The sequence below is a fragment of the Thalia democratica genome, chromosome 2 (genome assembly GCF_965202585.1).
Source record: "Thalia democratica chromosome 2, ktThaDemo2.hap1.1, whole genome shotgun sequence".
Lineage (NCBI taxonomy): Eukaryota > Metazoa > Chordata > Thaliacea > Salpida > Salpidae > Thalia > Thalia democratica.
In genome coordinates, this window is record NC_139166.1 from 33,394,859 (window position 1) to 33,407,610 (window position 12,752).

The window sequence follows — 12,752 nt, forward strand, 5'->3', positions numbered from 1 at the left end:
AAGTTTTTTTGATACGCAAAAATTTTGTTTTTTAATAATTAATAAAAAGTTTATAAGCACGCAACCATTTATCAACTTTAACCAGTTTATTATCAATAATTTAGTTTAAATACTCAGGATCACTATTTTGGTAGCTTAAGCAGGCATCATCAGCAAACAATCTCATATTTATCTCATTAGAGCAAAAAATATCATTATTATACACAAGAAACAACAAGGGACCTAAACAAGAACCTTGTGATATTCTAACATTCACAATTTCACGCTCAGACAGAAAATTATTTATATCAATTGACTGAATTCTATTATTTAAATAGTCTTTTAGTAAGTTTAACATTGAATCTTTTATATTATTAAGTTTTGGTACTAGAAATTTATGATTAAGCGTATTAAATGCTCTAGCTAAATCCAAAAATACAAAGTAATTTATCAATTTTTTCTCACCAGCCTCAATTAACTCATCAACAATCTGATTCACAGTTAGTTCAGTCGTACTATTTTCTCTAAACCCGTATTTTTTCTCATGTAGTACCCCATTAAACAAAAATAATTTTTCAATCTCTCACACACTTAAAACTCAAAATGACTTTGAAAAAGCTTTAAAAATGGGGATAAAAGATAAATAGGTCGGTAGTTATTAATGTCTTTTTTTACCAGATTTACAAATTGTGTTTACCTCAGAAAATTTAAGCGACTCAGGAAACACACCATACTCGGCACATTTATTACATGATTTAAAAAGATAAGGAGAAATTATTTTGGGGTACATAATCTTCACAAAACAAATACTAAAATCTACTAGGAATACGAATCTGGCATTTTATGAAATTAAAAAATCCAAATAGCTTAAAATAGGATAAGTATGTAGTACTAATACTAAAATCAGAACAACATGTATTACCCGAAAACTAAACGAAGGGTTACTTTTACATGAGTCGTCAACTTTGCACGGAGTCACTTTTGCAATTTGCACTGTTGAAGTTTTTGCACGAAGGGTGAATTTTAGCAATATTGTCTTTTGAGAAATAAAAATAGAATTAAGTAAATGAAAATAAATATTAACTTAAATATTACTACAGTCAAAATAAACCTAATAAAAATATATAAAAGAAAATATAATATAAAGTTTTATAAAAATATAAAAATTTATTCAGTGCAGAAGTAATTATTTTTGAAAAAGTTTCTTCGAGAAAAAGTGATCCTTTGTTCTGACACATACTCCTACAAGGCAGTGCCAATTTAGTTTTGAACTTTAAATAAAGTCATACTTGTTTATGGTTATTTATTCGGTATACATTTTGAATACATAAATATTATTACAAAGACAAGTAATACAATCACAAAAAATGATAAGATTTATGTATTTGGGCGTTAATAAATACTAATCTTAGTTGTTCAGAAAATATAAAAATACTTGAAACAATTAATGAAAAATAATTGTAGTTTTAAACAAAAAATGTACCTGTTTAATAATAAATTTCTGTTTTGAATTTAATATTTATGAATCACATTAGATACAGTTTTTAGTATTATTGCAGAACAAATAAATCTAGACTCAATAAAGTAGTTTTACTTATTAATAAAGCACTTTGGTAAATATTGCGTACACTATAAAACGTACAGTCAAAATACAAAAAACCTGAAAATGATATAGATAATATTATATTATGCAAATATATGAGCTACGTGTATTTGTGTATAGACATAATTATGAACTTTACCGTTTCGTTTTAAGTGTCATTTTTTAAATATAGATAAAGTGCAAAACAATAGAACAAAATCTTTTAAGGAAAACAAATTATTGTAAAGATTTAATAATAATCATGCATAGAAATATCTAGCATAAACTTATGACTAGATACTTAATGAATTAACGGTTATCTTGCAGGGTTTCAGAGTTGTCTTGAAGATATTTCGGTTAAAAAAATAAATGAAAAAAGTTTATATGGAGGTCACATGGTATTATCAGATACAAATAATAAAGGAAAAACTATTAGTTAATTTACATATAACTACAAATAATGTCCTTATTAGGTATCTTTATTCGGTTTTAATGACATTGCTAAAGTCTAGGTTGGAGCAATCTATATTTTTATAACTATGGTACATAAAACGACAAAAGTAAGAACTTAAAAAAGTTGTTTCTAGGATCTGATGTACGAAGAAAAAGTTTGGTTATCGAGTCACCACTTGGATGCAATTGAATTTGATGTCTTGTCCAAAACAATAACTATATTTTTATGTTACATGCAGAATGTCAGTAAAACATTTAATTTAATATTACCTTTTGTTTTGGTTATACTGTTTATTAAACAACAATAAAGCGCTTAAAACTTTGATTTTAGGACCTGGTGCACGAAAAAGTATTTCGGTTATCTAGTTGTACACCAATTGGATACAGTTTAACGTTTTATCCAGGACTAACTTTAAGTAAGTAAATCTACCAAGTCCTTTATAAAATATTTGGGAAAAGTTAAATACTTATATTTTAAATCAAATTACAATTATATTCTAAAGCTGACTGTATCTTAGTAAGGTTTACATTTATTATCTCCTTAGATAAAAATTAACACAGTATAAAGTTCAATTGCTTTTTCTTTTGTTTCTGTTACCATTGATAAATTCATTGTATGTAATTGTTCATAAACAATTTATTATACATATATATATATATCACATTACGTTCTTTTGATCAAATGTTTTTTATTTAATTTTTATATAATTTGAATATTTAATGATAGGTAAGTAATGTACTGTTTTGGATTTTTGTTCCATTTATCTTGTTTATGCAAAAACAGCGATAAAATTTATACCACTGTTCCCTATCACTTATTTTTATGGCCTTACTAACTTATTTGACCCAAAATTATTAGTTTAAACTTTTATCCTTAAACTACCTTTATAAAAAGTATAAGAGAATAAACTTTTCTTAACTAAATTATATATTTTTAAATTTATATATCAACCATTATTCAATTAAATTTGAGAAGTTCTGTTATTGCAGCTGACAGATTTTAAATAAACTGAAATTAGTGTGTTATAAAAACATTTGAAAATTTTTTTAACAAAATAATGTTGTAAAACTAAAATTGGTTACTGTAATTTTACTTTATCTATTTGTGCTAGTATTTTGTTAATTTGTTTAGTTACTTTACTTGGTATTAGTATATCAAATAATATAGCTTTATTTTTATTTTTTATTTAGAAAACAAAAGTAACGATTTAAGTAGTTGAGGTATTTTTTATCAAAATAAAAGATATAAACGACTAAAAAGTTTAAGATATTTTTTGAAAGACTAAAACGATATACACTGTGTATTTCATACACAGTTGCTTTCTAGTCTAAATGCTTTTTTTTAAATGTCTTTCAGATTTTGTAAAATGGTTTTCCAAAAATACCAGATTAGTTTGTTTTGTTCGTGACGTCATTATATAACAATACTACATACAATTTAAAACCTCAATCAAACAAGCAATCTAAGAATACACTAACACACTGGAATTAGGCTAACATGTATATTGTAAACTTTTTAAAGTAAAAAAAAAAGTTTTTATAGTTCTTTCTTTTTTTGTTATAAATTTGGTATTTAAGACTAGAAATGGAGATAAAAATTGATCTAAAAGAAAGCTACTAAAATTCTTAAAACACCTTCTAAAATACTTTTGTGGCTCTTTTTTGTTTGATTTATACAGTATTTTTTTTGACAAGTTTATTTTATAAGGGCTTAAGTATACAATAATTGCTGATAAAATTTTAACAATGAACTCAGATGTCTTTTCAGCTATTAATTTCAATTTTACTTAGTGTCATTTTAATTTTATCAAGTTTAAATAAAATATATTCAACAATAATATAGATGTTTAGTTATTAAGAGTTTAATATAAATTTTACTAATGCTAAGCTTAAATTACATTATCTTACACAGTCAAAGATAGTTGTTATTTTCTCACTGGACAAAATCAGATTGGAGTAGTATAGGTTTTTTTAAGGTAAAGTTTAGATAATTGTGAAATTTTTAATAAATTAGTTAGAATAAAAATAAATGGTTTTGTAACAATTAATTTTAGGGCATTTAAATATGTGTATCATTTAAACTACCAACATAAACAAAACTTGATCAACTTTAGATTAACCTACTTGACTTATACTTTATTGTTTTCATAAAACTTTTTTTGCAATGATCTACAAAGATCAAAGAATAACGTAAACACTTCTTTAATCTTTGAAGTTGTAAACGTAATCACTTTTTTCACAATTTGATCTTATTTTTTAGAGTTTTAACTAAGCTACAAGATGCTATTATAGATTTACAAAATTCAAAATAATTTTTGAGATATAGCAGGTCTAAGTCTGAGGCAACAATAAGTTCCTTATGGGAGGCGCAAACTAAAATGGCAAAAAAAATATCTCCTCCTACTTTTTGCCATGAATACCTCAAACTCTCAGGAAATGTTCCTTGTAATATTTAGGAAATTCTGTTAAAAAGATTTTTTTTAAATTAGAAATATAAATCTAATAATAAAAATAAATAAATAAAAAGTTTTTTATTTTGTTTGTTTAAAATTTTTATATTTTAATTTTTTTTAACTTTTTTCCAACAGAATTATCTGAATACTGCAAGGAACATTTCCTGAAAATTTGAGGTTGTTATGGGCATAGGGGGGGGGGGGGGGGTAAACACCCTTTTTTGGTTTTTGATCTTATTTTATATAGTTTTTACTAAGCTACAAGATGCTTTTTACAGATTTAAAAAATTCTAAATAATTTTTGAGATAACGCCGGTCAAAATCAGAGGCAACAATAGGATCCTTATGGGAGGCGCAAACTAAAACGTCAAATAACTAGAAATCACTAAAAATCTATCTTCTCCTACATTTTTTGAGATAACTACCTCAAATTTTCAGGAAATGTTCCTTGCAGTATTTAGAAAATTCTGTCGGAACAGAATTTAAAAAAATTAAAAAATAAAAATTTTATAACAAAAAAACAAAAAAAAAACTGTTTTTTTTGTTTATTTTTTATATAAAATTTTTATTTTTTATTTTTTTTTAAATTCCTTCTGACAGAATTTTCTAAATATATCAAGGAACATTTCCTGAAAGTTTGAGATAGTTATCTCAAAAAACGTAGGAGAAGATAGATTTTTAGTGAAATAGTCTATTTTTGCCGTTTTAGTTTGCGCCTCCCATAAGGATCCTATTGTCGGCTTCGACTTTGACCGGCTATATCTCAAAAACTATTTTGATTTTTTTAAATCTGTAAAAAGCATCTTGTAGCTTAGTAAAAACCATATAAAATAAGATCAAAAACCAAAAAAGGGTGTTTACCCCCCCCCCCCCCCCCTATGCCCTTATCTTAAAAAACATAGGAGAAGATAGATTTTTAGTGATTTCTAGTTATTGGTGTTTTAGTTTGCGCCCCCTATGGAACCTATTGTAGTCTCCAACTTCAACCAGCTATATCTCAGATTTATTTTGAATTTTCAAAATCTGTAGAAAGCAACATGTACCTTAGTTAAAATTCAATAAAATAAGACTTAATTGTGAAAAAGTTGATGTACCCCCCACCTATGCCCTTAACAATATGTCTGCAAAATTGCATGTTGGAAAATGGGTCCTAATGATAACTTTTAAAACTCTCTGAGTTGAACTTTGCAATACCAAAACCTAGTGGTCAACACATAAACAAAAAAAAGTTGTTTTTTTTCAATAGTGCTTTAGGTAATAGCCTAACATATGTAAAAACAAATTTAAGTTTTATAAAAGGTAAAGTTAAGATGGTCAGGAAGTTTTTAGTACGTTAGTTAAAACAATAAAAAACTAGCTGATTCATAACTGTTCATATAAGAACATATCTGCAAAATTTTAACTGTTTTTGTAAAGAATTTTTTGTTTTAGAGTGCTTTAGGTAATAGCTTATACTTAAAAAAATAAGGTGTTTTTAGGTTAAGTTCAGACAGTCAAAAACTTTTAATACATTAGTTAAAACATGAAAAAGCAAATGAGTTTATGACTGTATGTTTAACAATATGTCTGCAAAATTTGAATTTTATATATAAAGAATTGTTGGTGTTAAAGTGCTTAGTCTAATTTTATCTAGTTTGATTTTTCCGGTGAATAAAATAATTATGGACAAATTCAGACTGGAAAAATATGTGTTTTATCATTTAAAATTTGTAATGTATTAGTTATAACAATAAAAACCCAAGTAGGTTCATTTGATTGTACATTTACCTACATAAATGCAAAATATGAATTGTTTTTTTAAACAATTGTTTGTGTTAAAATGAATTGAGTAATGTCTTAAACTTTGAAAAGACAAATATGGGTGTTTTATTAAGGTAAAGTTCAGACATTTGTTATACTTTGAATACATATTTATAACTAAACAGTACATTTTAAAACATGTTTGCTAAATTTGAATTGTTTTAATAAAGAAAAGTGATAAAATTAGTGTTTTTTTCCAGTGATATAATGACCATGAATTTGTTTAATGAAAACAAAAATAGTAAAACTTTCAGTCATAAGTAACAAGATGACCACTATTTTTTTTAGAAGTTTTTTCCAGGCTTTCTGATTTTTCTTCAAGGTTTTTAAAAGTACAAATTTTCTTGCTTCTTTATTGGAAAAAAGTTAAGGTTTTAAAATGTATTCAAACTATTGATAAAAAAAACTGCAATGTTGCTTTAAATGTGTTTTACAATAAATATAATTTTATACATTTTTTTTGTTGTGTATTTCTAATTTAGCATAAATTAATTTTCACCTAAAATTGTTCTAATTTTAAGATTTTTTTCAAAAAGTATTGAGTTCCAGGTTTTTCCAAATTGTTTTTGCCCAAATTTTCAATATCCATTTAAATGACCACCCTGTAAGTATATACTTGAGCATTAGGGTGTATCTGTTGCCTGACCTTGGAATTTTGCTTAATAAAATTTTTTCATGATGTGAAATCACATGAATAGAAAGCACAAAAAAACTTAGCTTCCTAGCTTTAAACCTATTGGAGCAAATTACTTTTGAATATTTTACTTTATATTGGCATATTTTAAAAAAGGAAAAAGGGCTATTTCACTAAAAATTTATTTCATCTTACGTTTTTTGAGATAATAATCTGAAACTGTTAGGAAATGTTCCTTGCCATATCTAGAAAATTCTGCATAAACAAAGTTAAAAAAAAAAAGTTATGCTAAAATAACAAAAATAGTTCAGTTACTTTTTGAATTTTTTTACTAATTATTTTATTATTTTTTAAACTTTGTTTATACAGAATTTTTTAAATATGACAAGAAAAATTTCCTATCAGTTTCAGGTAGTTATCTCAAAAAACGTAGGATAAAATAAATTTTTAGTGAAATAGCCTTTTTTCCCCTTTTTAAATATACCAATATAAAGCAAAATTTTCAAAAGCAGTTTGCTCCAATAGGTTTAAAGCTAGGAAGCTAACTTTTTTGTGCTTTCTATTCATGTGATTTTTATCGTCAAAAAATTTACTAAGCAATATTCTAAAATTTTATTTTGAGGGGCAACAGATGCACCCTATTGAGTATTTTTAATGACAAACAATTTTAAGAGGAAAATTAAAGCAGTAGTAACCAAAGTGTGCACCATTGCACAAAATATGTTTTGGGATACACTATTTAAAATTTAAAACTTACACTAGATATTCTAAAGTTCTTAATGAAGAACAAAAAAAGGTTAGTATTTTCAAAACTAATTCTGAAACTTACACTACACTAGATATTCTGGAGTTCTTGATGATAAGCAAAGAAAATATAGGTCCTAAGTGTTTTTTAAGTCTCATACTAGACATTCTTGATGAAAATCACATTTGGGTGCACATATGCAATTTGGGGTGCACATGTTTTAGTTAGCTTGGTAACTACTGAGTTTGAGTATATTTCTGAATAAGAACCTTATTTTAGGTAAAGTTATTGAATAAAGTTTTAAATATTTGAAAACAATCCTTTTAAAACCATTGTTAGTCCATATAGTAATTATAACATTATGACAAAAACAATGTGTTTTTATCTAAGATACTTATATTTGACAAAGTTACTTTATTTATAATCAAAATTGTCTCTAATAGAGATAAAAATTTTGCCAACTTATGACATAACTTTCCAACTTTAACGCAACTTTTTTCTTACAATGTTCCTTAAAATGATCTTCAAAGATTTTTCTTCCAGGGATTTTATTGAAAAACAACAAATATTTGATAGTTTATTCAATTAAATAACAAAAAAAGATGATTCTAATTTTTAAAATCTACAAGTTGTTTAAGCACATTAAAAGTTTAAAGTACTTTAGAGAACTATTCTTGTTTTCAGTAAATTAAAATTAATTTCAAACTGAATTTTTTAAAACTAAAAAGAGTTTTCAAAAAAGGGTTAAAATTATAGAAAAAAAAACTCATAAAACCTAGTAGTTCAAAAACTGTATATTTAATTGTAACCAACTTAAAAACCACTTATTAAATGTAATCTCTTTTCCGTATTAGATCATAAAGTTAAATGATTTAAAAAAAAATTGTGATATCAAACTTAAAATTAAAACCTTGTTAAATTAATCTTTGTGAATAATTTGTTTGAATTACTATTTTTGATAAAATAATATAAATTTTTTGTTTGAATTTATGCTTTTAACAAGTAAATATGTTTGCTTTCTATGCAGTCCATATCCATATAGTTTTTGTTAAATCTGTAAAAACTATATCTTAAAAAAACTATTAATAAAAATCCATTAAAATCTCAATATATTGTATAATGTGTGAGAACTTTAAAAGTTTAGTTATGTTACAATATGTTTATTGCTAACTATGCAAATTCTCACGTAGTTTCAGATTGTACCAGACTTTTCGAACAAGGTTTGCCTCATACTTGGGGAAACTCAGGATAGTTTGATATTCTAGAAAATATTTGGGAGACTCTGATATTTTGAATTTTTTTAAACTCAGGATGACTCAGGGTAGTTTTGATTTTTGATAAAAATCTTTGCCTATAACACAGTTTGTTACTTTAAACTAAAAGTAGACCCAAAAATGTGTAATTTAAAAAAGCTGGAAGAAATTTGGAAAACCTGGAAAAATAATTAAAAAACACGTGTTTTTTTAACAGGATTGCCCAAAGTGGGCCATGAGGTCATATTTTGAAACTTACACTAGATATTCTGGAGTTGCTAATGAAGAGCAAAAAAAAAAATGTATTTGGTGTACTTAATGGTAGTTTTGAAACTTGAGTTGCTGATGAAGAGCAAAAAAAATCTTAGGTGTTTATTATAGTAATTTTTGAGTAATCTTGTTACAAGGGGGCCGTAGCTTTTTTAATATTTTTAAAGGGGGCCATTTGAAAAAAAGTTTGAGAAAACCTGCTTTATAAGTATAGTTACTAATATAGTTTAGTAAAACTATATTGTTTTATATGTCCTTAATTCACAGATAAAGTTGTTGGTTATAAATTTTATATAACTGTTTTTAGTAAAAAAACTATAAAATGAGCATCGAGTAGTGTTTTCTGATCTTTTAAAACATTATTTTTTATAATAAAGTGACCATCTAATACAGAAACATACACATAAAACATTTATTTTAATTATTAAAAAGAAAGATTAACATGAGAGGTATAAGTGGTTTGCGGCAAAGGTGAAATTTTTATTTAATAGTTAAAAAAAAAAATTCAAGAGTAGTTTTTTTGACTCAAAGAGTGGCAACCTTCTTTGAAGATTTTTTACCTTGGGATTTAAATTAAATTAACCCCATTACACTTAATGAAAAATATTGTGGTACAAGTTGATTGTTGACTATGAAATTGTATGACACAAGTTTGTTAGAAACTGGATATTCATAGCCTACGTGATTTCTGGACTAACCATAGAATGCATTTGTATCATAAATGTTGACACTGGGTGTACACCTTTAGAAACTTCCTGTTTCTTTTAGTCAGTCTTTGCAAACCATCAGTTCTTACCACAAACTGATCATGTTGAAGCACCTTCATTATCACTCCTGTCCAATTTACGGAAACTCAAGCAAGCTGGAAAAAATGAGGGCTAGTAGAAGGATCTGATAGTTATTCTGGTAAATGTGTTAAAAAGGAGAGTTGTGGTTGCAGCTTTGATACTTTTCCTGAACTGACTCAATGTCTCATACCATACCAGAAGACAATCTGTTAGGCAAAATTAAGCATTGATGTCACTCCTTGGTGAACTAATTGTTACTTGTTGAGAAAATAAGGTTGTGAACTGAAAGGCACCACTACCCTGTCCTTGTAAAGTATAATTATATCACTAAATTCACTGCATCATTGTATCTAAATAACTCTGGCTGCATTTATCATATAAAAGCCTACATCTGGAAGATCTAAAAATACTTTGTTTTTCCCAAGTGATTACCATTATATGCCATACTTCATTACTGAATGAAGTATTTGGGAATTGTTTGTATTTCAAATCACTAATAAGCAAATTCAAATTCATTGGTCAAGGTTGGATAATAAGTTGCAGCATCTGCAGCTAAATTTGTTTTTAGGTATACTATGATGCACCTCAAAGAGTTATGGTAGTGTGCGTTGGTTCAGTCAAATATGCACGAGTTCTTGATTTTGTTTAATGTGCAATCACCAACAAATTTTGAATGCTTCTCACCTGCAAATAAATGCAAGGCATGTCATTTGACAGTCCCCCAAGTCAACACTTGGCTGAATCAGTCGAATTGTGTTTGGCATTACTCCAGCATCAAATGTCCCAAAAACTTTCTGATGTTCCATTTCATGGAGGTAAAGAAGCCTGCTCACTAAATATCAAAGTTGATCTGGTGTCTTGTACTTATATTCACAGATTTGACTTTTTATAACAACCATAATTTATATACTTTTCAAGGTTTTGAGTGAAGAATAACTTATGTTATTTATTTAAATTATTTACTAACAACTTACCACCTGAAACAAATACACTAAAATGAGCTACAGTTAATACCATCTTCATTTTTACTTTCAAGAGTAACAACATACCATGTATCATTCCAATCCATGTGTCCAGCACCATAAGCTAAGTACTGCCTACCCCTACTTTTTACTAAAAAAAATTTGTATTTATGATTTTTTAAATACAAATATCTAATTTAAAGTAAATTATATTTTTAAGTTCATCAAACATTAATCATACATTGAAAAAAAAATTTTTAGATATGTCTTATGTTTAGTCAGTTAAAAAACCTTCAAACTAAAAAATGTTTTCCAAAGATAAAAGTTCACCAAGTATAAAAACAAATAAAAATGTTGATAAAAGAAAAGATTTAGAAGATAAAATGGATGATGGTTTTGTTATTGTTGGAGAAACAATCGAAGAAAAAGATGAAAAAAGTAAAGCTGCAAATAAACAAATTAAAAAAGTTTGTCTATATAATAGATATGTACAATATTATTAATTATGAGTTAAATCGTTGATAAAGCGATTATTTTAAACATGTTTAAATAGACAGGAAAGCAATCAAAACTGCTATGAGTAAAGATAGATAAAATGTTGTGAATAACATAAATTGTAGTGTAAATTACTTGATATATTTAATTTTAATACAAGCAATATTTTTCTTGTGGTATAAAGTTCAAGTAAGATTTAAAAGTTTATAAGTTAAAATCACTATCAGCAATTAAATTAAATCAAATATATTTGTTTTAAGAGTTATATAAAAAAAAAAGCTATGAATTGTTGTTATTAAATATAATTAAAATGATTTTTTAAAGGCTGTGGCCATTCATGCCTTTTATTGTAGCTATAATCTACTTTACAGAAAACTACTAAAAAAAAGACTTCCCCCAGCAACAATGTCAATTTTCAAGTATACAAAGCAACTGAAGAAACCTTCACCAAAAAGCCTTCTTCTCACAGTGAAATTGTCACAACTGAACCTTCGTCGAACTTCAGTGATGTCATGCGCGTCATTGGAGACATTCCCTTTAAATTACACTCCACTATAAACTCTGTTTTGACGAGTGAGGATCTTTTCAAAGACATCAGTGACGTTACAATGGGCATGGTTGGAGACCTTGGAGAAATGAACTACGATTTTAGTATGGAGAAGTGTATACTTGATTATTAACTGATTTAGGTTTGTTAATGTTTTTAAATTGTTTAATACTTTGTTTTTATTTTAAATGTATCATCAACATAATTTAATCAAAAGTAACTTAAAACTTAAATAAAAATAGTTTTTTAAATATTTTTATAAAGTAATTGGAAATTAAACTTATTGGTAATTACTTCAAATTTTTTACAACAATACTTGAAACATTTTTATTAAGATTTTGTCTCTATTTTTTTATATGTTTACACGTTTTTATTTTTATATTTTAATGTATTATCATAACAAATATTGCCACAAAAGTTCGTCTTTTTGCCTTTTGTTGAAATAGTTTCATATTTTTGTTTTTTTTGTGTCAATTCAAATTTTCTCTTTCTGCTTTATGTACATTAAATTTTCATCTGTTATGTTATTTTTGGAGTATTTGAATATTTTATAAGGTACTATAGTTATAAATGCTCTATTAGCTTACAACATTAAAAAAATTTAGCTGAGCACAATTAGTATTACAAATTAACTAAGTTTAATATTTTGTAAAGCAACTGTGTATTCGTGACTTAATAAACCTTTTTTATTACAATTTATCAAACTTGTGATATGATTTACGTTTATGTACGTTTATCAAAAACGTAGTTTTATTATAATTTAGTGATTCATTAACTTAATAACTAAATAA

The 12,752-nt window shown here is 26.0% G+C and overlaps 1 protein-coding gene across 1 annotated transcript; it reads left to right on the forward strand.

The window, feature by feature from the left end:
- The first annotated feature begins 11,184 nt into the window (after window positions 1–11,184).
- On the forward strand, window positions 11,185–12,540 carry LOC145829860 (uncharacterized). Its single transcript, XM_082937735.1, has 2 exons — window positions 11,185–11,386; window positions 11,786–12,540. Exons 1-2 carry the CDS (start codon window positions 11,225–11,227, stop codon window positions 12,092–12,094), a joined length of 471 nt encoding a protein of 156 aa, XP_082793861.1. The 5' UTR covers window positions 11,185–11,224; the 3' UTR covers window positions 12,095–12,540.
- The last annotated feature ends 212 nt before the right edge of the window (window positions 12,541–12,752 follow it).

Coding starts and splice junctions, on each gene's coding strand:
- LOC145829860 (XM_082937735.1), top strand. CDS start 11,225: ATGTTTTCCAAAGATAAAAGTTCACCAAGTATAAAAACAAATAAAAAT. Junction 11,387..11,785: donor CAAATAAACAAATTAAAAAA/GTTTGTCTATAT, acceptor TCTACTTTACAG/AAAACTACTAAAAAAAAGAC.